This window comes from Salvia hispanica, chromosome 4 (assembly GCF_023119035.1).
Source record: "Salvia hispanica cultivar TCC Black 2014 chromosome 4, UniMelb_Shisp_WGS_1.0, whole genome shotgun sequence".
NCBI lineage: Eukaryota > Viridiplantae > Streptophyta > Magnoliopsida > Lamiales > Lamiaceae > Salvia > Salvia hispanica.
The window spans coordinates 25,518,379-25,546,228 of record NC_062968.1 but is presented as its reverse complement, the minus strand read 5'-3'; the positions used below and the strand labels follow the sequence as shown (position 1 = coordinate 25,546,228).

Below are 27,850 nucleotides of genomic sequence, written 5' to 3'. Positions count from 1 at the left end.
TTTCAGAATAAAGACAAAACATATAAATATTTCAAAAAAAAAGTCAAAACTCGCCTTTTATATATGTATAGATAGATAGGGTATCATAAATTTAGTTTAATATTGATAATACAAGGAGAGTCGTTGGCGTTAAAATAGGAATTGTTTAGATATAGTCAATATCAGAAAAACCGCCCATTTAAGAAATTATTCTCATGACTATAATACCCCCACACGTTATATATGTTAGTACATTTTAAATATTGTTAGCATGCCACGTGGCAGTTTAGATAGCGTTAGATACCTATATTTAATGGTTATAATTGGAAGGATGTTGTAATCACTTATTTTTGAAGTGCTCCTCTGCTCCCCTGCCTATATATTACAATATTTATATAGCTCTATAACGCAAAATTATACTACTAATAATTAGTAAAAGAAAACTATTATGACAAATAGGGCAATTGTGAATTAAGAAACAAAAGAACGTAAATAGACACAGAATTTACGTGATTCACGAACATTGTGTTGGCAACGTTCACGGGCAAGAACGGAGAACAAATTGTATTATGACTGCGGTTTCAGATACATATTGGATTTGTCAGATCACAGAATTATGTGCTCTACTCCCATATAAATAGGCACACAAAAGACAGACTGGGCCTAGGAAACATAATCCTATCCCAATTAGGAAACCTAATCCTATACAAATTCAAGACATACTAACAAATCTCCACCTTGATTTGAATTCTCTCTTGCAGACGCATCATCATAACACTAGACGAACAAACTTCTTCATTCTTGCCTCAGATTTGCCCTCCACGGGCAACTAACAGCTCATAACATTAAGCAAGTCCAAACAGTGTTGAAACTTGCTCTGCGGGACCGACTTGGTGAACATATCAGCAGGATTATCAGCACTACCTACTTTCTTCACCTCAATTATCTTCTCATCTCTTAGAAAATGATACTCCCTCTGTCCCACAAAAGATGTCACACTTTCCTTTTTAGTTTATCCCACAAAAGATGTCACATTTCCTCTTTTGGAAAAAGTTCCTTCTCACATCAATTATAAAATTATATTTTCTCTCACCACTTAACACACAAAATAACATCTCCTAAAATCCCATGCCATTTTCCAAGTGTGACATCTTCTTTGGGACGGAGGGAGTACCTCACATCAATATGCTTAGTCCTCTCATGATGGACTTGATCCTTGGTTAAACAAATAGCGCTCTGACTGTCGCAGAACACAACAGCTTGATCTTGATGTAACCAAGATCACCAACTAGCCCTTGCAACCATATTCCCTCTTTAGCAGCTTCTGTCAATGCCATATACTCTGCTTTAGTAGTAGACAAAGTAACTGCAACCTGCAAAGTTGTTTTCCAACTAACAACAGAACCACTAAGAGTGAAAACATAAGCGGTCATAGATCTTCTACTATCGACATCTCCAGCGTAGTCAGAATCAGAATAACCAGTCACTAAGCAGTGAGTATCACCTCCATAAATGAGACCAACATCAGACGTACCTCTTAAGTAACGAAAGATCCTCTTCACAGCCTGCCAGTGCTCCTTTCCAGGATTTCCCATGAACCTGCTAACAACGCTGACATCATGCGCTATATCTAGCCTAGTACAGACCATGACGTACATCAAACTCCCTACTGAATTAGAGTACGGGACTCGAGACATGTACTCCTCCTCAACTTCGGATTTCAGTGCAAGATCAGATGACAAATGAATGTTTGTGGCACTTGGAGTATCAATAACCTTAGATGCAGACATTCCAAATCTTGACAAAATCTTCTCAATGTAGCTCTTCTGTGACCGAGAAAGCTTCTTCTTTTCTCTATCTCTAGAAATCTCCATGCCCAGAATTTTCTTCGCAACACCCAAATCCTTCATATCAAACTCAGCACTAAGATGAGCTTTCAACTTCTGTACTTCAGACTTCGACTTCGCAGCTATGAGCATATCATCCACATATAGAACAAGATAGACCATAGAACCATTATCAGCTTTGTTGTGATACACACAGCAATCATATGGACTCCTGCAGAATCTCAGCTTGATCATGTAGCTGTCAAACCTCTTATACCATTGCCCCGTAGACTGCTTTAGTCCATACAAGGACTTCTTCAACTTGCACACATAATCCTCCTTGCCCGGAACCACAAATCCCTCTGGCTGAGTCATGTAGATATCCTACTCAAGCAATCCGTGTAGGAAAGCCATCTTCACATCTAGTTGCTCAAGTTCTAAATCATAATGTGCAACTATCGTAAGTAACACTCTGATGGAAGTGTGTCTGACCACTGGTGAGAATATCTCATTATAGTCAACCCCCTTCTTCTGCGTGAATCCTCTTGCAACTAGACGAGCCTTGTATCTAATGCCCTCATCTAGTGTGGTGTCTTCCTTCTTCTTGAAAATCCATTTGCAAGTGACAATCTTTCTCCCATTAGGCCGTGGAACCAATTCCCAAGTCAGGTTCTTCAAAAGTGATTCTATCTCTTCTTCCATTGCAGCGAGCCACTTGGCATGCGTACTGCTCGAAACAGCTTCCTTATAGGTAGGTAGTACATCTGCCGAAGGCTCATCTTCTACCTCATTGGCAACCTGCAGTGCATATGCCATCATATCCTCAAAACCATACCTCAACGGAGGCTTTACATTTGTCCTCCTAGCTCTGTCAATAGCAATGCTTCTCTGACGAGCTTGTGGATGAACATCCGAACTAGAAGTATCGGCGGCTTCAGCAGTAGTGTGTTGATCTTCTCCACCTTGGAGTTGTGATTCACTCACATCGTGAGTAAATTGCAACTCCACATGTTCATCAACACCATCCAAATCCTCCGTAGCAATAGACTTCACTATAGAGTTAAGCATAGAATTTTCATCAAACACCACGTTCCGACTGAGAATAATTCTATCCTCTGAAGATGACCAAATTCTGTACCCCTTAATTCCATCTCCATAACCAACAAATACTCCCTTCTTAGCTCTTGGCTCCAATTTACCTTCACTCACATGATAATAAACAGTACTCCCAAAAACTCTCAACATAGAGTAATCTGCAGGTGAATCAGACCATACCTCGTACGATGTCTTGCAGTCAATGCCAGTGTGAGGTCCACGGTTGATCAGATAACAAGCCGTGTTTACCGCCTCTGCCCAAAACTTCCTAGTCAAACCGGCTTGGAAGAGCATGCATCTTGCTCTCTCCAACAACGTCTGATTCATGCGTTCTGCCACACCATTCTGCTGTGGTGTATGTCTAACGGTGTGATGGCGAACGATCTCTTCACTCCTACATATGCAATTTAAGAACATAATTTGCATGATTGAAATTTAAAATGAGTCAAATCTAGCTATTAAAAACATGCAAAGTCCGTGTTTGTCAACTCCCCCAAACTTAATTATTTGTTTGTCCTCAAACAAAACAAGAGAAAAACTAATAAAGAAACACGGGTGCTAAGAACTAGACTTCATAGTTGCCTAAAAAAATGTAACAAGAAATAAAGAGTTTGACAAGAATACAAATCAAATTAAGCAAAGCTTATTAGTGCATTTTCATTACTAGCTCTTTGATCACCTTGAAGTACATGCGCTCACAAGTGTTTAGAAATATGTTTATCACTCACTCTCAAAGTGTATAGTGGAAAAAGTGTATGCTCTCAGATCATTGAACATGCAAAGTTTACCATAGGCTTGCTCGAAGTCTAATCCCTCCTCTACTTTATGCGATTAAAATCAAAAATCCGAAAGGTCTTTATTTTAGGTTATAATATAGGCTCTTTGGTAAGGTGAGGAAATATGGCTAAAAAGTGACTAAACTCAAACATAGCAAAAGTGATCAATTTCTACTACATCAAACTTAGCACCCCACCAACAATTTGAATCTCAGTAAATTCTAGACTTTGTCTAAATTTCTTCTCACTTCCCAAATTCCTTTAATTTTTTTTTTCTTTTCTCTTTATTTTTTTTACATCCTTTTTTTTTCTTTTTTTCTTTTATGCACAATCGAATATCTCATTCAAACCACAAATGTCTATGCACTTTTTACAAGTAAACACACTACTTTTCTCTCTACCTTATCTCTCCAACTCTTTTCACAAAATATAAACTAAATTCACCAAGAGTGCATGGATATTCCCCTTTATTTAGCTTCCAAAGAAAAAGGCTTTAAAGGCTCAAAGTGGCTAGCTAGGGAAAAAAATGTAATGAGTAAGGTCAATAATTAGGATATAGAAAGTAGCTAAGAAGGATGGCCTAACGTCCTCTTTTATCATTTAAACACTATGTAGACTTAGGCAGACTAGGAGCAAGTTCTAGAAACAAATACATGAATGCAGATAAATCACACAAGAAAGAAATTTACAGCTCAAGTCTCACAAGGTATAAGCATGATTCAAGGCAAACAAGCAATTCATTAATTGTGCACATTTTTCACTAAACCTTCAAATCAATGCATCAAGTCAACTCAACCAACACATAAAAGAACTTTTTATCATAGGCAACTCGGTCTGATGTCTCTAAACATGAGTATTTCTAAGTTTTCTATGTTATGCTCATGACAAGATTCACCTCGGGTTTACTAAAAAAAACAAACAAAAACAACTAAACTCACGGTCCACCACTTCATCCCCCCAAACTTATTCAAAACTACGTTAAGAATAAGTTTGAAAAGTCGGTAGGGACGTGAGTAAACTAAAAATAAAAAAAAAATAAGGAAAAAAAATGATACCAATGTTGGGTTGCCTCCCAACAAGCGCTTGGTTAACGTCTTTAGCTTGACGTTCTTTGAAGCTCATAAGTTAGACCGCATTCTCGGGACCCCCTTTGGGATGCCTTTTGTACCTACAATTTGCAATGTGAGAATAGAATGAAGAAAAATGTAGTACAATGCATAATATGTGGCAATCCCCCAAACTTTAATCATATCAAGGCATAAAATATGCAAATCAAATTATCTACCTTAACATGATCATTTTTCATCCTCCGTAATATTCTCTATCCCCCAATTAATTGCAAAAATTTTCAACAATAGATCAAGATCACGCAAACCAATTTAAGCTCTTAAAAACACAATTCATGCAAGATAAAATAGCCTCGCAATGCTATGAACATGAACTATGTATATCAACAATCAAACCAAAGTGATATTTCAATTTTCATCCACCAAAGATCAAACATACTCAAGCACACCCAACAATATTTCTTATAAAAATCCAAAACTCACAAATTCACCAAGAATAAATCCCAATTAAATCGTCACTCATCAAACTCCTATCCAAACTCCCAATTTATATCAACAACAAAGTCATTCAATGAAAGAATTTAAGATCAAAGCTCAGAAATTAAAAGAGAACATACCTTGTGTTGATTGACAGCTAAGCACATGAATAATCAGTAGAGTACAAAGAATTTGATTAAATGGTGTGAATTTGAAGTATGTGTGGAAGAATTATGTGGAGAAAATAAAATAAAAATAGAGGGAATGAGGTTTTAGTTTTTCTTTTTCTTTTTTTTTTTTAAAGATTTTTTTAAGGAAAAAAACGAAAATAAGAAGTAAAAGAATAAAAAGGAAAAAAAATGAGAAAAAAAAGGTAAAAAGAAAAGAATTTTTTATTTTAGTTTTTTTTTTTTTTAAATCAGCTTTACGGAGGAGAAAACTAATAAAGACAAGGGAGCAATCAAATGTTTATATCTCACCCACGCCCCACGGAACATATCAAATGTTGTAGCGGATAATTGCATCTTCCATACGAGCGTAGAGTAATCCATTGTTGCGCTTCGTGCTCCTTGCAAAACAAATAAAAAAAAGAAAAAAATCAAAACAAAACTACACAAAATATTACACTCCAAATTAGTATTATCAACTATTCTACAATATCAGTTTAAAGCAATAATATTCCCCGGCAATGGCGCCAAAAACTTGATGCACTATTTATTAGCACTAAAAATACCTGCAAGCATACATGGTAGATCTAGTATAGCTAAAGGTCAGTACCGGGATATCGAACACACGGAATAAGATTGCAACTGACTACCATATACTAAGCATCATATACTATCTAGAGACATGGAGGTTTTGGGTTGGTTTATTAAACTAGACAGAAATAAAAAAACAAATAAACGGAAGCATAAAAACAATGATACAAAGCAGGCGAATGAATGTAGAATTTTAGGATTCAAAACACTATTGACTTCCTTGAATTACGATCTCTAGAGTTATTAAGTCGGTCACTTAACTAGATTAAACCCTCTTCCGAGGTGAGAAATCTGTAGATTAGGTGTAATAATTGAAGTCCCCTTCTAATTCTTAGACTTAACTCCTAAAAGATTGTAAGACCAATGACCTCACGTGAAACCTCAACTCTCCCGAGTTCTATTGCATTAAAGTGTGAATTATCCTTTTTCCAAGTCAACTATTTCGTCTCCCGAATACTCTAATCAACTCTAATATGTATTCAAGAGGTAGCTAATCAATTGAATATAAAAGGCACAAGGATAAATCAAATAACTGCAAGAGCTAACAAGGAAAATCAATTTAATTCTTCACCAAAAAATCCACAAAAGTTGTTCTACTCATAGACAAGTAAAAACTACAAATAAAGTACGAGACATGAAAGAAATAGATAAAACCCAAGGTTGAATCTTCAATCTTCAGTCTTCTCTTGCCTGGATCTGCAGAGCTCCGCTCCAATGGAAGATGGATGAATTAAATGTGGATGATGGGATGGAAGAAGGTGTAGAGATGGAGAAGGATTGGGGGCTCTGAGATGATTATTATGAATTAGGTTTGGATATTTATAGGTGGAGAAAGGTTTATTTTTAATGATTTTCGTGCCCTACAATAAATGGGAGAGATTGGGCTTCACAATATAATAATTTCTTTTCTTCCGTGAATTTCCGCCTAAATTCCCGTCAGCTTTGACTGCACTGCGCAACGTTCGTAGAATAGACATAACTTTCTCCACAGAACTCCGATTGAGACGTGCGAGATATCCATGCGAAGATATTTCGAAGACGAAGAGAATAGTATGAATTGAGAACTTATTGGACTTCAAACTCGCTGGCAGAATGGGCTCGAACAGAGGCTACTGCACCTTGGACTTTTTGCACCTTTTTTCTATCTTTTTCTATCATTTATCAACAAACACATCAAAAGTACCAAATGTATAACATATGAAATTTAAGAACATAATTTGCATGATTGAAATTTAAAATGAGTCAAATCTAGCTCTTAAAAACATGCAAAATCCGTGTTTGTCAGTCCTCCAATAGACTCAATACGTGAGGGACCCCAACAATCCATATGAATGTAGTCAAGTGTCCCATTTGTACGATGAACACCCTTCTTTGGAAACTTGTTGCGATGAAGCTTCCCCAACACACAGTGTTCGCAGAAATCAAGTTTCTGCACCTTATGGCCCTAAAGAAAATCACGATTCGACATGATTCTCATGCCACGTTCTCCCATATGACCGAGCCTCATATGCCACAGCTTGGTCATATCCTTGGTTGCAACCTCGGATGATGCAATATCAGCAGAATTTGCCACAATGGAACCTCTCAGAACATACAAGGTACCCCGTTTCAAAGCTGTCAGAACCACCTTCGAACCTTTCAAAATACGCATTACTCCACCTTCACCTTTGAAACTGAACCCCTTACTATCAAATGTACTCAGGGATATCAGATTCTTCGTCATCTGTGGAACATGCCGAACATCGTTAAAGGTGCAGAAGACCCCATCATGAGTCCTAATCCTGATTGAGCCGATGCCAACCACCTTGCAGACAACACTGTTGGCCATGGTAACATTGCCTCCATCTATCTGCTCGTAAGTGTTGAAATACTCCCTGTGAGGACATAGATGATATTACGTTCCAGAATCCAAAATCCACACATCATTACAGTGTGGCTGTTCATCCGCAACCAAGGTCAATTCTTCTTCCGAATTTGTGCCATCAGGTTCTGCCACAGTCGCAAAACCGTTAGCATCTTCATTCTTGCCCAATTTCTTCTTTATCCTTGGACAATCAGCCTTCCAATGCCCTGGTTCTTTACAATATATGCAGATGTCATCTGTCTTAGAGCCTTTAGGACCTTTTGAACCTTTTGAGTTCTGCTTCTTCTGTCCGAATTTCTTCTGTCCTTTACCCGTAACAGATAATCCCGATGGCAGATCTTCTGTGGCTGAACTCGTTGCCTGTTAACGATCATCTCTGATGTGGAGAGCAGATCGAACATCCTCCAATGAAAGAGTTTCCTTGCCAGTCATAAAAGACTCAACAAAATTTTCGTAAGATTCAGGCAGAGACACAAGCAAAATTAAAGCAGCATCCTCGTCTTCTACTTTAACTTCAACATTACGCAAATCTAGCAAAATTTTATTCAAATTTTCCAGATGATCCCGAAGGGGCGTGCCTTCTGACATGTCCTAAGAGTGCAGTGCAGGTTTGTGCTTGTGATATGTGTCACTCGATCTAACAGGTCCAGAGGATTCGACTAGACTTCAGAGGCTAGAAGATCATGAAACTTATCAGAAAGGGGTCGTTGGGTGCACTCCGTCCCTTCAAAAACCTCAACCCACCATACTACAACTTAGCACAGGGATGTAAAGGATCGATCCCACGAGGACGAAGGTGCTACGAAACTGCATTTGAGGATGTTTTGGGAAAAGGGGTTGGCTGCTACCACGCAATTTTGTGGGTCGAGAACTTAAGACTACTGGGTCTGAGAGATAAGCGAAACTTTACTCTACCTACTGGGTCTAATAGATCAGAAGAACTTTACTCTACCTACTGGGTATAAGAACTGAGAGCATACGGAACATACATGACTTAGAGAAACTGAGATATTTTAAAGTTCTCAAACAGCTGAAGTAAACTTAACTAGAAAGGTTTTCCTAATTTGGACAGACAAACATAAAGCAAAAAAGCAAGACAAGTTTCCTTAAACTACCAGCGTCTGGAAAAGCATGCAGAAAAGTAAAAGAGACAAAGTGGATCGTACTGACAGGTCTAGGAGACATGCGAGAAAAAGCAAAGTACATGCTTTGAAAAGTACTGACATAAAGCAGATCTGGTTCTAACTACCAACAACTTCATCTTCTTCGGGAATCAAACGAGAATAGCAGAGAAAACAGAGTTCTAAACACCAAGAAGACAGAGCAAACTTTAGATCTAGACTTAAAACAAGAAATTGAAGCCTAAACTAACAGATCTACGCCACTGGACCTAAAGGGTGCAAAGAACATAAAGTAAATAGCCATAATCATGCATAATGTAAACATCAAGCACCAAATATACGAAACTTCAACTCCGAAACACCAAGATTTAACAAATCCAAACATCTCCATGTGCAAATCTCCAACCTCCAACAACAAACCAACAGATCTCAGCTCCAAACATCCAACAACAAGCAAAGAACAAAAGCTAAAAGAAAGAGATGATCGTAAACTCAGAGATATTCAACCAAAAGCAAACATAAACTTCCATAATAACTAGAAATAGGTCTGAATCCAGTGGATCAAAGCAAGAAACTAGAGTTGCGAAACTTAAAAACCAACAAGGTACTTAACGAAAGCAAATAAAATTGTTTCTTTGCCTCCACAAGGCGGTGTTACACAGCAAAATAACAATGACGACGATGAGAACCACGGTGGCCAGAATCCTCCATGTCCAAGTGCGCAGCAGTCGAAGATGAAAATTTGAAGTAGGGAACTAGAACTAGAGCTAGGAGAGCGTAGAAGTGGCTGTTCACGGATGTCTTGTTCTTCAAGGTCGAGCTCTTTATATATGTGAGGCTCTGATCCCTAGGGTATCCCTCTGGTGATTTTACGCCCTTGCCCTTGAGTAAGACTCTTTTAAAATAATCTGCTCTCGCTCCATTCTGCTCCTGTCGCCAACTTTTGATTCTCCCAGGTCCGAACGACGACTTCTGATTTTGCTTCAATTTCATCTCTTTTGCATCTGCCAGGTCCGGTAACGACAACTCCTGGGTCCGGCAGATTTACTTCGCACTTGAACTCAATAACGCACATTAGCGCCCTAAATGCACAGAATTTTAACCCTAAACCGATGCATGAAACGAGCCTTATCACCTTCCTGCATGCGTAACCGAAACAAACGTTGCTTCAAAAGCAACTTGTTGGTTAGAGACTTCGTCATGTATAGACTCTCCAACTTCGCCCAAAGAGCAGCAGCCGTCTCCTGATCCGCAACTTCGATGATAACATCGTCACACAGGCTCAACATGATGGTCGAGTGGGCCTTTTCGTCTAAGGTTGTCCACTCCTTGTCATCCTCTATAGCCTTTTTTTGTTTTGAGCAGCTCCCACAAACCATGCTGCTTCAGCAGGGATCGCATCTTGATCTGCCATAAACCAAAACTATTTCTCCCGGTGAATTTGTCAACCTTCACGTTCAGAGCAGACATCTCGATTTACCAGACAAAACCCTCGCAGCGGAATTCAAAACCCTAGTTCGAAAACCAAGGCTCTAGATACCAGTTTGTTATGACAAATAGGGCAATTGTGAATCGAGAAACAAAAGAACATAAATAGACACATAATTTACGTGGTTCACCAACATTGTGTTGGCTACGTCCACGGGTAAGAACGGAGAACAAATTGTCTTATGACTACGGTTTTTCAGATACAGATTGGATATGTCAGATCACAGAATTATGTGCTCTACTCCCATATAAATAGGCACACAAAAGACAGACTGGGCCTAGAAAACATAATCCTATCCCAATTAGGAAACCTAATCCTATACAAATTCAAGACATACTAACAAAAATATTATAGTAAAATATTACTATTGACATCTTAATTAATTTAAAAGGCCTTGAGACATTTTGGTAGTTCTTTATGAGTCATTCAATTGGGTTCGGTGATGGGCCAAACATGGACTAATTAAAAATGGAGTGAACTACATAAATGGTACCTGATTTTTCACTTTCGTACGTAAATGGTACCTGAGCTTTATTTTATATCGTTTTTGGTACATATAAATCACATTTTTGGTACCTGATGCAATTTTCATCCCAAAATGCCCTCTAAACAAATACATATTTCCATTTGTGTCATTGAGGTTATTTTGGACATATACAAAACTAACTACCAAAAGTGATATTATAATATCTTCTCTCATTCTTCTCACTATTTATACTATTATTATTAATCAATATTAATATTATTATTTTGATGTTATAAATTAATAATTAGTTTATTTTTTAATATCATTCAAATATACTTAATTATAATTATAGTTATAATTATATTTAATTATTGTAATAATATTATTGTTATAATACTTAAAAACTAGTTATAGTTAATAAATAATTATAGTATAATTATTTAAATTATGAATCACATAATAATATTATATTATTAATATTATTATTTTACATTAAATTAATAACAAATCAATATAGTTTTAATAAAAATTTAAAATTGTGAATTGCATTCATAATGATATTAAGATTTGAATATTTTTAGTTATGTGTTTAATGAGTATAAAATAATTCAATAAAATGAATATGTTTAACCTAATATGAGTATAAAATGAGTATAAAATAAGTATAAAATGAGTATAAAATAATTCAGTAAAATGAATATTTTTAGCCTAAAATGATATAAAATAATTCAACAAAAATTATTTAATTGATTTAATTATTTCAAATAATTAATTTAATTAGGTGTTTTGTTCTTGATGTATATTATGAATGCAATTAGATGTATACACTAAAAAGAAAGAAGAAAAAGAAGGGAAAAGAAAAAAGAGGAAACATAAACTAAGGAGAAAAAAAAAGAAAAGAAAGGAAGACAAAATACTAAAAAGAAAGAAGAAAATGAAGAAAAAAAGAAATAAAAGAAGAAAAAAATAATCATATGTTTGGTACTTACTATTTAATGGAAATTTCCAAAAATATACCATACCAAAAAAAATCACATATGTGGTACCTAGGGTTATTTTTGTCACTGAGTACCAAAAACGATATAAAATAAAGATCAAGTATCATTTGCATGCGAAAGTGACGAAATATCATGTACCATTTATGTAGTTCACTCTTAAAAATAAGAAAGAGTAATGTTTGCTTAATCGCATGCATCATATGTTTGGAAGTTAAAAAATTGTAATTCCAAATTGAAAAATGAAAAATAAATCAATCATAATAATCTGGCGTCCATCAAAATTTACAAAAACTAAAATATTATGTTTGTTTTAAAAAAATTAAAAAAATGAAATGGGCTAGAGTTAAATTTGGGAGAGAGGTCCGAGAAGGGATGTGTTTTATGCGGGTGAAGTATGTATTTTATGTGCGGGGAAATGGTTTTTGCCAACTCCCCAAAGCGAGTCAATCCAACTCTTGGATGGACCAGAGACTACTAAAAATGAAGCTTGCATATCGTATTCGACGTGAGGATTTTCAAGTGCTACGTCAATTTTTTGAAAAATTCAATTTTTCCAACTGTTGAAATACTTAAAAATTATAGCAATAGGTTGTCGATCGCTTATATGAAGGTAGTTGAGTGCATCGATCGTATGCTCCAACCCCCTTCAAAAGGGCTCTAAATGGCCCCTGTCCGGATCACCTACAACTTTTCCTACAACATCCCTTACTCCACCTCTTACAAATATAAATAATGGGTCCACCATCATATTTTATGTTTGTGAGGGGTGGAGTAGGGGATGTGGTAGGAAAAGTCGTAGGTGATCCGGAATAAATGGCGCACCCACAAATCTTAAGAGATATACTCGCATGCATTCCAAAACATGTAATAACTATATTATAACACCCTAATCAATGTTTAATGAGCCTATTTAAAACTTAAATCATTATAGTATTTTTTTATGATGTATATACATCTAAGAAAAAGGAGAAATAAGGACAAGAATACCTACAAAGCTCGCGGCATATTCTGAAAGCACCAAACTTATGTGCCGTTCACCTTGCTTGCCTTGTACTTTTGTAACTATATACTACTCCTAAAATATTAAAATGTTTTATTAATTCATCATGATTAATGCATATACCATTGAACAAAAGTTCACCAAATAATTAAACACACTAATAAACAGTAGTAATAAGTAATGATATATAAAGTCAATATTATCATAATCAAGCATACAAATGTGAAATATACAATTATCAAAATAGGAATTGTTTAAAGAGAGAAGAAAAAAAAAAGATTAACAAAGCGGGAGTAGAAATTGCTAAAGAAAATCTCTTAAACAGAGTTGCCACCTCTAAACCAAACAGTACCTTATTCTCTCTCTCCACCAAAAACCCCTTCCTCAGCTAACGCCACTCATGCCGGAGGAGACGACGGCGATCGACTACGTCATGGAAGCGGCGTCCGGCCCCCATTTCTCCGGCCTCCGCCTCGACAGCCTGCGCTCCGCCGCGCCCTCTCTCTCGTCCCCGCGCGCTTCTGCGCCTCTCACTCCGCCGTCGTCCGCTTTCACCCCCGCCGATTCCTCTGCGGCTGCGCAGAAGCAGCCATTCGTGATCGGTACGTCTATTTTTTTTAATCTACGCGGCGGTGTTGGAGAAGTTGTTTTTGAATTTTGTTTTTTTGAGTGCTGTTGCCTGATTTTTGCTCTCGGAGCAGGGGTTTCGGGAGGAACGGCGTCGGGGAAGACAACTGTTTGCGATATGATTATTCAGCAGCTTCATGATCATCGCGTGGTGCTCGTCAATCAGGTTTGTTTGTGTGTGTGTGTGCGCGCTAACTGTTTCTATTGATGCTATTGTTGTTGTTGATCTTCATTAGCATATTTTGACAAGCAATTGAGATCTCAAACTTTTGATTTATCCGTTGCTATTTGTGGAAGTGTGATGAGAATTGTAGTCAGATGTGGCTGGGCTTTCAATATTAGATTACTGAACTTCAGTTGATTTCAACATCTAGTTTTTCTGAACTTGAATTTTCTGGAAATGATCTTAGAGAGGCTCTGTACATCTAACTATATATTTGTATATACATATCGTGTGGCAGAGTAGCATTTATAAAGCTCCGAGGTATAACAGAGAGAACTATTGCTATCAGTTAGATAAATCCCCTCTTTTTCCTTTTTTGTGCTCTGTTTGTCCAAATTACCACCAGATAATGAGACTGACTTCGCATCTAACAGTCGATTACTATCTTGGTTTTGTTGAAATTTATTAAAACATGTAATCCTGGTGTAATGCAGGATTCTTTCTACCGTGGCTTAACTCCTGAAGAGTTGGAATGTGTGCACGAGTACAATTTTGATCATCCAGGTACATTACTTCATGATCTCGAACTTAACCTTTAACTGAACTCTTCTGTAATCAACCTATTATGCGGCCTCTACATTTGTGAGAAAACTCAATGCCTATAAATATATCCTTGCAGATGCTTTTGATACTGAGCAGCTTCTTGAATGTGTGGGAAAGCTAAAGTTGGGACAGCCCGTCCATGTCCCAATATATGACTTTAAAACACATCAGAGGTGTTCGGAGAGTTTCCGCCAGGTAGACATCTAGAATGGTTGCCTGCAAATTGCGCTTTTGTTTTAATCTAAAACTTTCCTTGTGAATGCTTAGAATTTGCATTAAACATGGTACTACTGAAATAACAATATGCTGAATGTAGCTGGTATGTAAAAATGTAGAGTATCTTTTGTTTTCCCAACATGAAATTCCTGTTATTCCAGGTGAATGCATCTGATGTAATCATACTGGAGGGTATCCTTGTTTTCCATGATCAACGAGTAAGAAACCTGATGAACATGAAGATTTTTGTCGACACGGGTGAAGTTTGAATTATCTGTTCTGTATTTCATTTATTCCTAGTTGAGCTATACTTACAATTATGATTACATTAATTAAATTCAGATGCTGATGTGAGGCTTGCTCGTAGAATAAGGCGAGATATAGTGGAGAGGGGTAGGGACATAAACTCTGTGCTAGAACAGGCAAGCCTCCCACCCACCGTATTTATTTCTTGAATGCTTAAGATTAATGTTTTTCATTTATTTTATGCCGTGCAAAGATCAGGTCACCAATTTCTTGAATTCATTTATTATTTTTTGGGCATTTATTTGAGGTCCCCCATGTTCTGTTTGTCTACCTCAATTTTTTTTTAAATATTTCCTAGATAGAAGCACATGGAGACTAATAACTTTAATTCTTTAGTTTGGAATTAAACACTACTAGTTCTTTTTCATCAATTTGTACTTTTTTTTTACTTACAACCTTCATAAACATGTTTCTTTGACGATTATCCTTGTTACAGTATGCGAAATTTGTGAAGCCTGCTTTTGATGATTTTGTTCTGCCATCCAAAAAATATGCTGATGTAATTATACCTCGTGGAGGTGACAATCATGTTGCAATTGACTTGATTGTTCAACATCTTCGCACTAAACTTGGGCAGCACGACCTGTGTAAAATATATCCAAATGTCACTGTCATACAGTCAACCTTCCAGGTATACTTTCTAGCTCAGCCTTGTTATAGATTTCATTCTATCTTGCAAGCAATTGAATTTTACAAGATAATATGTTCCCTCCAACTTAATGTCAGATGTTTTTTAGTTCAGTTCTCTGGATTTGATGAAATGAAAGGAAAATGAGTGATTATGACTGGGCTGTAGCCTGTAGTAGAGCTTCATCTTTTGGAAATGCTATGAACACACTTAAGTAATAGTAACATCTAATTTCTGTTCATGATAGTTGATAATCAAGGACTTAATAGCCACTTTTCTTAATGTCTTAGTGCTGTTAATCAAACAACTGGATTTGGGACTTGTATCTGTGAATCTTATGAGTATAGTTTTCCTTATTTGTAGCAGCCTTTATTTCTTTCAATTGGATAATTGTGATAATTATGAATCTATAGACTTTGATGTCCGTGATTTTGTCATATGTGCTACAGATTAGAGGTATGCATACCCTGATTCGAGACCGAGACATTTCAAAACATGATTTTGTATTTTACTCTGACAGGCTTATACGTCTGGTAATTATGAACTCTCTTGATTCATAACATTACTGAATTAAGTTCTTCCCAAAACAGAAGTTTGATTATGATATTTCAGGTTGCGGAACATGGTCTTGGTCATTTACCTTTCACTGAGAAACAAATTACCACCCCGACTGGTATACTTGAGAACGTGATCTGTATTTTGTGTGTGTGTGTGTGTTCATGCATAATCCTTTTTGTTGTTGCGGGTTTGGTGCCTCTCGTTTTTGTGTTCAAGTATGCAGTGGTTGCGGACGTCACTAAATATATTATGGAAACCTACTCTATTGCAGGGTCGATATACACTGGTGTTGACTTTTGCAAGAAACTTTGTGCAGTTTCCATTATTCGGAGGTAATACTAAATGACTGTGTAGAATGCTCTGAATATGTCAAAGTACTGAAATAAATTTTCTAAGAGGGTAGAGCTTGGATTGGTGATGCTTACCAGCAGAATTTAGTAAATACTATATAACCTATGTGTGATATCTCATGTATTTCAATTTCATCTTCACCAGTGTCCACATTTCTTACTTACTATAGTAGTATGGGAGTGTATGCAAACTTTCCGCTAATCTCCTTGGAAATGAGATCATAATATCATCTTATCTTTCACTTGTATTTTCTGCAGTGGGGAAAGCATGGAAAACGCATTACGTGCTTGTTGCAAAGGGATTAAAATTGGGAAAATCTTGATCCACCGTGACGGTGACGATGGGAAGCAGGTTGCATTTCTGTTGCTTCAATCTCCTCATAGATTAGTGTGTACTAGAATGATAGCAAAATCTTGTGAAATGTTATTTTCCTTTCTGATTTCTCTTGCATAAACAGCTCATATACGAAAAACTTCCTAATGATATCCGTGAGCGCCATGTCCTCCTCCTCGACCCTGTCCTTGCTACAGGTAGACAAATCTACTCATATTTATCGATAATTGCTAGTAGTTGGTAATGATGTTTTCCCCAAAATTTAGCATAACAAAAATAGGGGAAAGAATCTCAAGAATATATCATGTGGCGTGAATTGAAATGGTGGAGAGTTGGGAGATGAGATCAATGGCTCTTCTTTCCCTTTGAGCTAGAGAGATGAGGAAACACATCCAAAATGTTGTGAGCTATCAAATCTTGCCTTGTCAAGATCCCAACCACAGGGAAAACCTACAAGTTGGCCAACAACAGACAGGTTAGAGTTACAATTTTCTTAATCAAAATGCAAGATTTATTTAGTTGTTGTGACTTACTCCTGCAGCTTGATACTTGGGCAGTACGAGCATGTGCCGGAGCCCGACTTGCCTGAACAGAACCAGGGCCTTGGCCACGGACATGCTTTCGACCACGGTGTACGGAGTTGTGTTGGTCAAGGGATGCAGGTCGACGTACATGTCCATCTCGTCCTTGGTCACAGTCACCTCCTGTATGGTGATGCCCCTTTCGGCCAGGTCGATGGACGTGAACTCCTTCCGCACCTCCCAGTCCTCTGTCCTACGTTGCTCGGGCCGGAACCACTTCTTCTTGAGGGCTAGTACAAGGTGAGCCCTCAATATCATCCCGTGTAGCTCATTGGCGCTGTTTGGAGACGAACCTAGTGGCGGAGAGACAGTGATCCCGCTGTCCACAACTGGGAACCCGTTGTGTGTCGTGTTTTTCAGGACCTCGACTATCCGTCCCACCCTCTCGACCCCGCTGAGGGTGACGACTGGTGGCTTGACATCAGTGAGCTCACCCACTGTTATGTTCCGCATCCATGTCTCAGGGTGTGCATCCAAGAAAGGCAGCCCTTTCAGCTCGAGGATTATCTCATAGATGCTCGGGTTGAAGCAGTCCCCGACTGTCTTCGAAATGAGCAAGACGAGCATTGTGATGGGGAGCAATAGGAGGTTGTTGGTGAGCTCGAGGAATATGACACAGAGGGAGACTGTCATTCTCATTGAACCAGCCATGAGGGAGGCAGCTCCAAGAACCGCGTATAGCCCTTGATCGATCTTCGTGTAGGGCGCCATGGCAATGCCGAGCATACGCCCGTAGGCCGACCCCATCAAAATGATGGGGAGGAAAAGACCAGATGGAACAGCAATGCCAAAGGTGATTAGCCCTAATATGCAATACAATGCAAAGAATATGGCCAGGGAAAACATGTTGAATTCCGATGGAGTGTTTATGGAGAAGATGTTCCTCACTGCGTCGTCGTTCGTGGTGAGGAGAAGCGTAGCGAGATCGTTGTAGTGCCCTTTAGGGCAGTTGAATTGCTTGAAGTTCCCTTCCCTGCCAGTCGAGGGGCACGAAGAGTCGAGCGGATCACAAGGCCGGCATTGTGCAAGGAACGGGAGCCCGTAGAGGCACACGGACGTGAAAATCGAGACGCTCAACGCGAGGACAAGCTTATGCATCTTTCCCTTCCTGTAAAACAGGCACAAGTGAGAAAAAACCAGAGCGCTTCTTGCCCTAATCAAGAGAGGGAATGGTGATCATACTTATTTATGACATTGTACACTTTGAGAACTTGGTGGAGAGCATAATTGTAAAGGCTTCCCAAAAGGCCACCAAGAATGCCGATCACGGCCACGGGGATGAGGTCGAAAGCATGATACCTGACCTCGACCCCACTCACGTCAAACATGATGAGCCCTCCGTGCCCAAACAGCCCACAGTAGCCCGACTTGCAGACCTCAATCGCGGCCCTAAGCACCACCACGACAACTGCTGCACTGAAGAAGGTCCTCCACAGGAGTGCACTCCTCCACCACGTAGCCACCTCCTCGAGGGCGAATAGGACCCCACCAACTGGTGCCCGGAAAGCAGCACAAACCCCGGATGAGGAGCCGCACGTGATCAGATCACGCCTGTCCCTATCGTTGTTGAAGTACCTCAACCAACGCCATTTGACCCGATAGTTGTCCGGCCCGCCTTGCCCCAGCAACGAAGCAATGCAGCTTCCAATGTGCACAAGAGGCCCCTCTTTCCCGAGATCTAGCCCGGCAGAGACAGCTCCGATGCTTCCAATAATCTACAATTCAAGGTAATGTATATCAGATCCCTGCTTCTATTCTATATTTGATGATCATAATCAAGAACATTCACACATCATTACATCAAACTAGTTGCATTCCCAATCATAAAAATACAGTAGCATTCCCAATCATAAAAACACAGTAATTATCATTCATCTCAAAATTTCATGGGAATTATTTGAAAAATGAATAGCACCAAACATATCAGGAGTGTCAACTCCATTGATATATGCTTTAATCACAGGAATTCTTGATCATGATCAACCACTTTGCACACAATATATCAAACTAGTTGCATTTCCAATCATATAGTAACACATAATTATCATTTATCTCAAAATTTCAAGGGAATTATTCAAAAAATGAAGAGCACCTTCACAATCAATGTTGTAGCACCAAACATATCAGGAGTGTCAACTCCATTGAGATATGCTTTGATCTCAGGAATTCCCGGGCCAGCCGCTGTAGGTGCAAATAAAACACAGAGAAGTGCAGCCACCAAGGTAAGAAAAAAATTTGCTCCAGCCATAACTAGAAATCCCATCATATATCTGCAAAAAAAACACATATTGATCCCCATCACACAACTTTTCTTACACAATCAAGAATCTGTTCAAAACAGAAGAAATAACTAACCTTTCTTCATCTATGTAATTGACCACAGCCAGAAGCTTGTATCCAGCTATATTCTCAACAGCAAGATTGATCAAAGTTGCTATCCCACCTGTGAGAATCCCAACCAAGAATGCCAGCAGCCATTTCATCAGTATGTATTGCAACACTTGAACTTTTGATCTGCTTCTCCAATCTTGCTTGAACAGATCATTCTCATTGATCCTGATACCAAAAGCCCACAACACAAATTCAAGGAAAATTCAAAACTTGTGAAGTTGAATTTCTGAAATTCTCAAGAAATCAAAGTGGTATTTTTTTCTTACTCATAATCCAAGCTCTCAATATGAGAAACCTTGGTTCCAACAATGGCGAGGGGGCTTGAGGAGAGGGTTCTGTTTCTCTTGAGGAGAGGGTGGTGAAGATCATTGCTTTCTGGGTCATTGAAATCATCATATTCTTGTTGATATCTTTCTGCTTCTGATTCTACAAACCTGTTGACCTCCTCCATCAGCTCAGTGGCCGAAGAGAGAGAGATGTTGGGAATAGAAAGTGCACTATTTCTTTTCCTCTGATATTGGAATATATATATACAAAAAAAAATAATGGTGGTATTGGGCAGTTAGTTATATTGTCTTCTTGCAAAGGATGAATGTGTTTTTGTGATTAATTCTGTTGTCGGAAAGCTGTCCCATAAATTTCTCCAAAAGGCTTTTACATTGGATGAATTTGTTGATTTAAAAAATCTTAACTGCAACTCTTCCTTTATTATCAACATAACACTTGCACCTTTTTAAATTCTATTTTTTGTATGTAGTGAAAATGATTGCTTTCAAGATAGGTTCAAATCCAAATAAATTGTACGCCAGTATTGATGAGGTAGATTGTTTGTTAAGGCTAGTAATCTATGACTTTGATTGTGCACTTGAAGAAGAAAGTTCATCATTCTAGCTACGCATATAACAAAATTACGAGGATATTGTTGAATCTATTTATATAACTATAAATTATGTTAGTACACTATGTTGATTTTGATTTGACAATAAATTAATGAAGTTGGATAAAATCTAGTAGTAACATCAGTTAATTGCTGCAACACATTTGTTTCCTTGAATTGTTGATTGCAAGTGGTGATGCTGTTTGCTCCATGTTGGAATTTTTTTAATATAATTGTTGTCATATATATGTCAAAAATAGTTCTATATTTACATGTTAGTGTTGACTGTTTCATAATAATTTCCAATTATTTAAATTTTGACCATGTGGGCATTTTGATCCTGCCAGATAAGCAGAACATGTGGATGAATCAAGTTGCGTGGATTTTCAGATCCAACGGCGGAGATTTAAGTGACCTTTCAAATGGTCGATGGGTCATTTTATCCAAAACTACAATAATTTAGTTTTTTTTATGAAGCCCAAATAAACATCAATCTCTACCACGTGTCATTGTCATTAATATTGCTAAGTAATTAGGTCCAAATACTCATTTAATTTACATCCAATTTTTCCCTAGATGGACACATGTGCAGTCTTGTGATTGGATCAAATGTCATTTTATTTAATTATAATCATCATTTTATTAGAGGACAAAACCATAAATGAGGATTCTTGCTTTATCTAAAGACTATAGTGCTTTGGAATTATAGGGTATTCATTAATTATGATTAGAAAATAAGACAATGCTAAACACATTGTTTTTCTAGGCGATACTACGTAATTTTGCATACCTTTTATTTTAAAATATACTCTCTCCGTTTCACTATAGATGAGACGGAACTTTTGGGCAAGGAGTCTAAGAAAGGGATGTTGGGTGTGTTAAATAAATAGATAAAAAAGTAAGATAGAGGAAAAGGTAGAGAGAATAAAGTATAAAGTGAATAAAGCAGAGAGGGTAAAGTAAGAAAGAGAAAAAAGTTACTCCTCATATATGGAAATACTCAACTATGAAGAAACTTCCAGATTGAAAAATGACTTAACTATAGTGAAACAGAGAGTAAAATAAGAAAAGGGAAAAAATTACCATATATAGAAATGACTCAACTATAAAGAAACTTTTCAAAATAAAAAATGACTCAACTATTGTAAAACGGAAGGAGTATTAGTTACTTCATTTATCTACTTTGGTCAACTGTATATAAAAAACACAATATCATCTACTCTAAAAAGTGAAATCGATTAACATTTCACACACGAAACCTTTGAAAAGTAGTGGGAAGAGGAGAATAAGTAGAGGATGATGATCACCCTAATTTTCTCTCTCTAGCAAATCTACAATTATTGGGCAATCACTTTCTTGAATGTGAAGGCCCATTTTAAACCTAGTTTGGGGCCACAGAAATTTTGTCCACCCACAAACCAGCTGCTTCACGTTACCATATTAATAAAAGTGCCCATTTTCCCTATATATGTGTTCTTACTTTTACACGTCTCTATATACAAATAAAGAAAATGATTTGTGATAAGATATGCTATTGTGTTATCCAAATTGGTAATATATGATGGGCGGTTATCAAAAAAAATTTATTATAAATTTGAAATGGCAGTTTGAGTGAGATTGATCAAGATTCGGATCCGATTTGGAATATTTATAATTACATTAATATTTTATTATGTTTGGATTTAATCTCAACCCATTTTAGTAAGTAAAATTTAACTAGGCTACAATTAATAAGAGACGTAGAATTACTATTATCTTATCTTCTTGGATTTAGATTTTAGAGGGTTGGTGGATAGAAACACAAGTTTCATGTAGTAATGATGTTGATTAAAGTGAATGGAAATAATCATATGTTTCAATAGTTAGGCATATACTTTCAACCTCCTTTTTAACCACCTTGACCTTTACATGTGGGTGTTTTATGTCACTTTATGTGATTGAATATTTACTTTTTCTATAGTAATATGAATTCCAAAAATTGAGGTCACGATATTACCGAGTCCCTTAAACAATTACTTTAAAGAAAAATCTTATCTCTATCGCAAACTGATTAATTTGTCACAATAAATATATAATTTGTAAGTTTATAATTTATAAATTCTATACATTATTCCACTAAAATTTGTCACTTTTTTCGTCCGTTCACAATAAATTAAATACGTCATTTTTATTTATAATAGTAGCTACATACTCGCAATAATAAACAATTAAAGTTAGACTTTTGGTTCATTCACAATTACAGATTAAAATCTATCTAATTAAAAATATGTTATCTCCATCAATTTTTTGTGGGCATTTATTTCAAATATTTTTATTTATATTTGTTGTCCACGTCAATTTGTGGAAATTTATTTATTTTTTCATCCTTCCCCTATATGAGGAGTTGGAGGTGGGCCCACGGGTGTCTATATTCTATTTTGTGGGTATTTATTTCAAAATATTTTTTTTAAAAATTTGTTGTCCACATCAATTTTTTGTTGAAATTTATTTATTTATTTTCCATCCTTCCCCTATATGAGGAGTTGGAGGTGCCACGGATGTATGTAATGAGTATTTTTGAAATTTCTTATTTTTATTGTTATAGGATAATATATTTTGATAGTCGGATTGACTTATTGATGGAGAATGGAGCTGTATACCTTGTGTTACAGCTTACAGCTTTTCACAACAGAAAATAATACTCCATTATTATATTTAAGACACACATATATGTTTTGGTAAATTGCCTCAACATCTTAAAAGTGTCTTAATTAATGTATTGTTAGTGATTTATGTTATTGTCACAAGTTTGAGTATTGGTACTTTCGTCATCATAGAATTTTATAAACGTGACTAATCCATATTAACCGTCTTGAATGAATAGTTGATCAGCTAATTACACATCGAAATGAAGTTCAAATCATGATACCTACTGTATATTAGTAATTACTAAAAGAAATACAACTATAAACTAATTAATTTAAATAATGCTTCTGAAGAATTCAAGAAGAATAATACTAGTATAAAATACCTATCTCACGCTTATCCAGTGAATAAAAGAAATATGGTCCACGACTGGAATATATATAGATTTTTTTAATATTAGGCATATTTGTTACATCTACATTGTAAATGTTTGATTCATTGTCAATATTCTTATCAAACCTACAATTTCATCTGACCCATACATCTGGAAATAAAATCTGACTAAATCAAATGACAAAAGAATCACGTGAATAGAAAAAAAGTGGATAATATGCTAAAATTAGGTCGGTGTTATTTTGTTTGATAATCATTGGTCAATCCATAACTAATTATGGAGTACTTTTTTTTTATAAGAACAATATATGTCTTTTTTGTCGGCAATTTAAAATTAAGTATGCATCTCTCTTAATAGTTAATACAGTACTACTAAAATCAAAGTGATTGAAATTACAACCGAATAATTTCCAATATATTCAATAATAATTTACACTTTAATACTTATTAGTATTCCTTTATCTAAATTCAATATGTTTAATGGATTTGCTTGTTGAATTTCTTAATTTATTAATGGTAGACATTGAATATTTAATTTATACTACTAGAGGCTAATAAGTATAGGTTTCTACTAATAAGTCATTACATCTGAATCATTGGACTTTCATTTAGTTAACTTTATTTTATTTATTTGTTTTCTGCCGTGCCATTATTTTCATGTTATATTTAAAATAATTAATGAGAGATGGAGATCAGAGACCCCATTCACTGCACGAGACTCGTTTCGATCTAAATGATTATCATAAAATAAAATGACAAAATGCAGTGCCACAACTTGAGGAGTAATTGAGTTTATTTTTTCAATCACATGAACGAAATATAGAAAGTCTGATACAAATGAAAGGACGTGTTTACATTTACAAATTCTTATGTTACAAAATACAGTAGTAATATTTAGAATAATGTAATCGCAGTGTATAATTAATTAATATTGGAAAAGTAAGACGTCGTCGAGTTGCCGAATACATTCAATCACTCCACGCCAAATGCCGGTCACACTTTTCTCTCACGCACATAATTCCTTTACACACGTTTACACCAAAATTTAGGGGAATAATTTTTCTATCTTTGATCAAATGTCTCATTTTAATTTTGAAATTGAAATGTTTAGAATTTTCAGTTTCATTTACTTTTTTTCATTTTGGATAAATATGTCTTAGTTTTGCTAAATTATTACACTCATATTAATAGTTCAAAATAAAATATTACTCAAGTAACATAGAATAGCGAAATATATGCAAACATATAAATATCATTTCATTAACACTTTCCACTCATTTTCCATTCACATTTCATAAAACTCAGTCAAACGACATTATAAACAAAAGATGGATGGAGTATTTATTTCATATGGTTAAAAAAAGAGAACTACTATATTCAACTGTAGAACCGAACCAAGTATAAATTAGGTGCAGGAGAAATAATGACTATATCTATAAATGATCAAAGCCCATCTACTGCACATTCTACGGATATTAGTGTTGTTATTTAGATACGTAATTAAAATTTGTAATTTACCGTTACAATTTTATTAAATCTTCTGTAAGCAACAAGCAGCTGCATGGGGTGAATCCACATAATTTAACATCGATTTTATAAATTTGATAGTAATTAAGAAAACCATATAAATTAATTTCATAACTTAACCTAAATCAATTAACAAAACTCCATTTAGAGAACAATATAATTTCCAAACTATCCAAGTTTTCATAACAACAATTTATTTAATTAATCAATTTTGAATCCAAAAGCAATCTAAAGGTAGAGCTCAGAAACCAACTAAATATAAACAACCACAGTATGCTAATGTTAACAACTACTGCATACATTTGTTAACCATCCAATTTCAAGCATCTCGATTTGATCAGTGGTAGAAACAATTATGATGAATACGAACCGACATCATCCAACCAGCGAATTCGTATCAAATCTCACATTACCAAAATCGGTTAAAGCAAACTGTGACTGGATTAGAAAGAAACGTCATGAGACCTCGAAAACTCACATTTCACTGAAGCAATATGAAAGTGGCGAAAAAGATTAGCAGAGCAGCATTTAATGATGAAGAAGTAAACAATGCGGTCACTTGGGAAGGACTCCTTCAGGAACATCCCAGTTATCATCATCGTCTTCCTTCTTGCTCTTCGAAACCTCTGGCTTGTCCTGTGTTGCGAATCTTGCTTGAGGTCGTCTGTAGATTATTCACGAAAAGAATATGATCAAGAAACATGGTTTCAGCATTTGCTGGAGTCTGTAATGAATCATCTTCAAATCCACAGAAATGCAAACATTGTGATCATTATGGAAGGTTCGTAAAAAGTTATCAGGTAACAGATGTAAGATCACTGAACACAAGCTGATTGTGCTACAGCATGCAGTGATGAACAGAAATCCAATCAATCTAACCAAATAAGCATCTATAGACATGCACAAGCCAATTGAGATAAAGCTCATAGAAGTTTAAACCCTCAAAACTCCAAACATGCAATCACTACGGTCTAAGCTTTGAGCAACAGGAGGGCCGTTGAAAATACCATGATGTCTTTCTTGTGTGAGGTCGTCTATTTAGATTATCCGAAAAGGAACTTGACCAAGGAATGCGGTGGAAAACTTTATGAAAATCTATACTGAACTATCACACTGGAAACATGTTTCCAGCATTGCAGTCATCATCCATGAAAAAACAAGCAGGTTCACTTGGGAACACAGAATCGAGTATTGAACGTGAGACTACATCCATCTTACCACAATAACGAAATGAAAGCCAATAAATGTAAATCTAAAGCCATGTCAATTTGAATAAAAACATAGCAGGTTCACTTGTGGCCACAGAATCGAGCATTGAGTGTAAAACGACATCCATCTTATCACACTAATGAAAATGAAAACCAATAAATGTGCATCTAAATTCTAAAGCCGTCCCAATTTCAATAAAAGTCCATTTTAGTAAAATACTTCAAAGCTTTGAGTTAACAGGGGGCTATTGACAGTGGTCAACCTCTCAGTCCAAGTGAACAGCATCTCAGAAGAAACTTCGGTCTAATTTCTAAACCCTTTGTAGCTTTCTGTGCACAAAAGCAAAGTCCCAGACTCCGAGTTCAACAGTGAATGATATGCAGATTGGACTACAACAGGCACAATTAGATACAATTCGACCAGAAAAAGGTAGGTTACTCAATCTCAAGAAATTTCTTGCTTGGAGCCACAATCTTGTTAGCAAAACCACAGATAACTCATTCTCCACAGCCAGACACACTTTGACCGCTTAATGGAATAATATATTCACAAAACATTATTTGGATGATCAGTAAAACAATTCTCCTAAAACCACTAAATTTTCAGTAGCATGTGCTTAATTAATCTGCCAACACCAATACCTAATCTGGATGATCAATTAGATCTCGCTCTATCTCACACACACACTCACAAATTCTAAACTACATATGTTATACATACAAAATGGTGGAGAGAAACATCATGCACTTCTTCAATCTCGTATGCATATTTGATTTCAATTTTGTACACTCGAGCATCAACTACAACTGCGTATACATCTTTCTCAAGTTTGCAAGCTACAATAGAATTCACTAGCTAGTTCAATTACCACTCGTTTTTCTTCTTATTCAATTATACCAAATCGATCCTCATCAAGCACTCACGAATTCTAGAAACATAGCAAATAGCAGAGCGCAAACAGCAAATATGAGAGTGAGAGTGAAAGAGAGAGACCTGCGACGGTTCCGCTTGGCAGCCTCGCGCGTCCTCCGCTTCTTCTCCTCCTGCTTGTTCTCGAAGTATCGGCGGCGCTTGCACTCCTGGATGATTCCGGCGCGCATCACCTCCCTCCTGAACCGGCCGAGCAGCTTCTCCTCCGGTTCGTGGTCGTCCACGATCACCTGCACATTGTACGCGGATCGGAAGAACATCGTGTTCGCGTGGGCGAGCGAGGGGCACACCACCGCCGAGCACGAAGGCCGCGACTGCGCCTCATTGGAAAGCACCAGCGGCTCCCATCCTGGACGCGTGTCCGACGCGGCGGAGAGGTGAATCGGCGGGAGTTTCAGTGCTCGTGAGGGCGGAGCCGACGGTGGTGGCTTCGAGGGGTTGAAGAGGGAGAAGAGATTGGCCAAGGATGAGGTCGCCATGGCTGAAATTTGGGGCTCCTAATTTTGGATAACGAATTACTAATAAATACGTATTTCGGAAATGAGCCAATTTTTTTCGACTAGCCCAAATGTTGAATATCACTTGCCCCAAATGACTTAAAACGCTAAAAACTAGT

At 36.7% G+C, this 27,850-nt stretch overlaps 3 protein-coding genes and 1 long non-coding RNA gene across 4 annotated transcripts; 2 read left to right on the top strand and 2 right to left on the bottom strand.

The window, feature by feature from the left end:
- Window positions 1-13,229: 13,229 nt before the first annotated feature.
- LOC125220772 (uridine/cytidine kinase UKL1, chloroplastic-like) lies at window positions 13,230-16,945 on the top strand. Its single transcript, XM_048122913.1, has 12 exons — window positions 13,230-13,518; window positions 13,618-13,709; window positions 14,201-14,270; window positions 14,386-14,504; window positions 14,687-14,783; window positions 14,868-14,947; window positions 15,268-15,462; window positions 15,909-15,992; window positions 16,072-16,132; window positions 16,289-16,349; window positions 16,626-16,719; window positions 16,826-16,945. Exons 1-12 carry the CDS (start codon window positions 13,317-13,319, stop codon window positions 16,943-16,945), a joined length of 1,275 nt encoding a protein of 424 aa, XP_047978870.1. The 5' UTR covers window positions 13,230-13,316.
- Window positions 16,946-16,977: 32 nt separating this feature from the next.
- Window positions 16,978-20,124, bottom strand: LOC125224209 (chloride channel protein CLC-a-like). The gene is made up of 6 exons (XM_048127569.1): window positions 19,940-20,124; window positions 19,638-19,838; window positions 19,375-19,552; window positions 18,465-18,997; window positions 17,235-18,390; window positions 16,978-17,151 (listed from the first exon to the last, which is right to left on the bottom strand). Exons 1-6 carry the CDS (start codon window positions 20,122-20,124, stop codon window positions 17,047-17,049), a joined length of 2,358 nt encoding a protein of 785 aa, XP_047983526.1. The 3' UTR covers window positions 16,978-17,046.
- On the top strand, window positions 18,897-20,370 carry LOC125224210. Its single transcript, XR_007176836.1, has 3 exons — window positions 18,897-19,009; window positions 19,446-19,504; window positions 19,666-20,370. It is a non-coding gene; the product is annotated as an uncharacterized LOC125224210 (long non-coding RNA).
- Window positions 20,371-25,330: 4,960 nt separating this feature from the next.
- Window positions 25,331-27,761, bottom strand: LOC125218154 (30S ribosomal protein S21, chloroplastic). The gene is made up of 2 exons (XM_048119767.1): window positions 27,298-27,761; window positions 25,331-25,759 (listed from the first exon to the last, which is right to left on the bottom strand). The coding sequence occupies exons 1-2, from the start codon at window positions 27,711-27,713 to the stop codon at window positions 25,651-25,653; spliced, it is 525 nt and encodes a 174-aa protein (XP_047975724.1). The 5' UTR covers window positions 27,714-27,761; the 3' UTR covers window positions 25,331-25,650.
- Window positions 27,762-27,850: the final 89 nt, after the last annotated feature.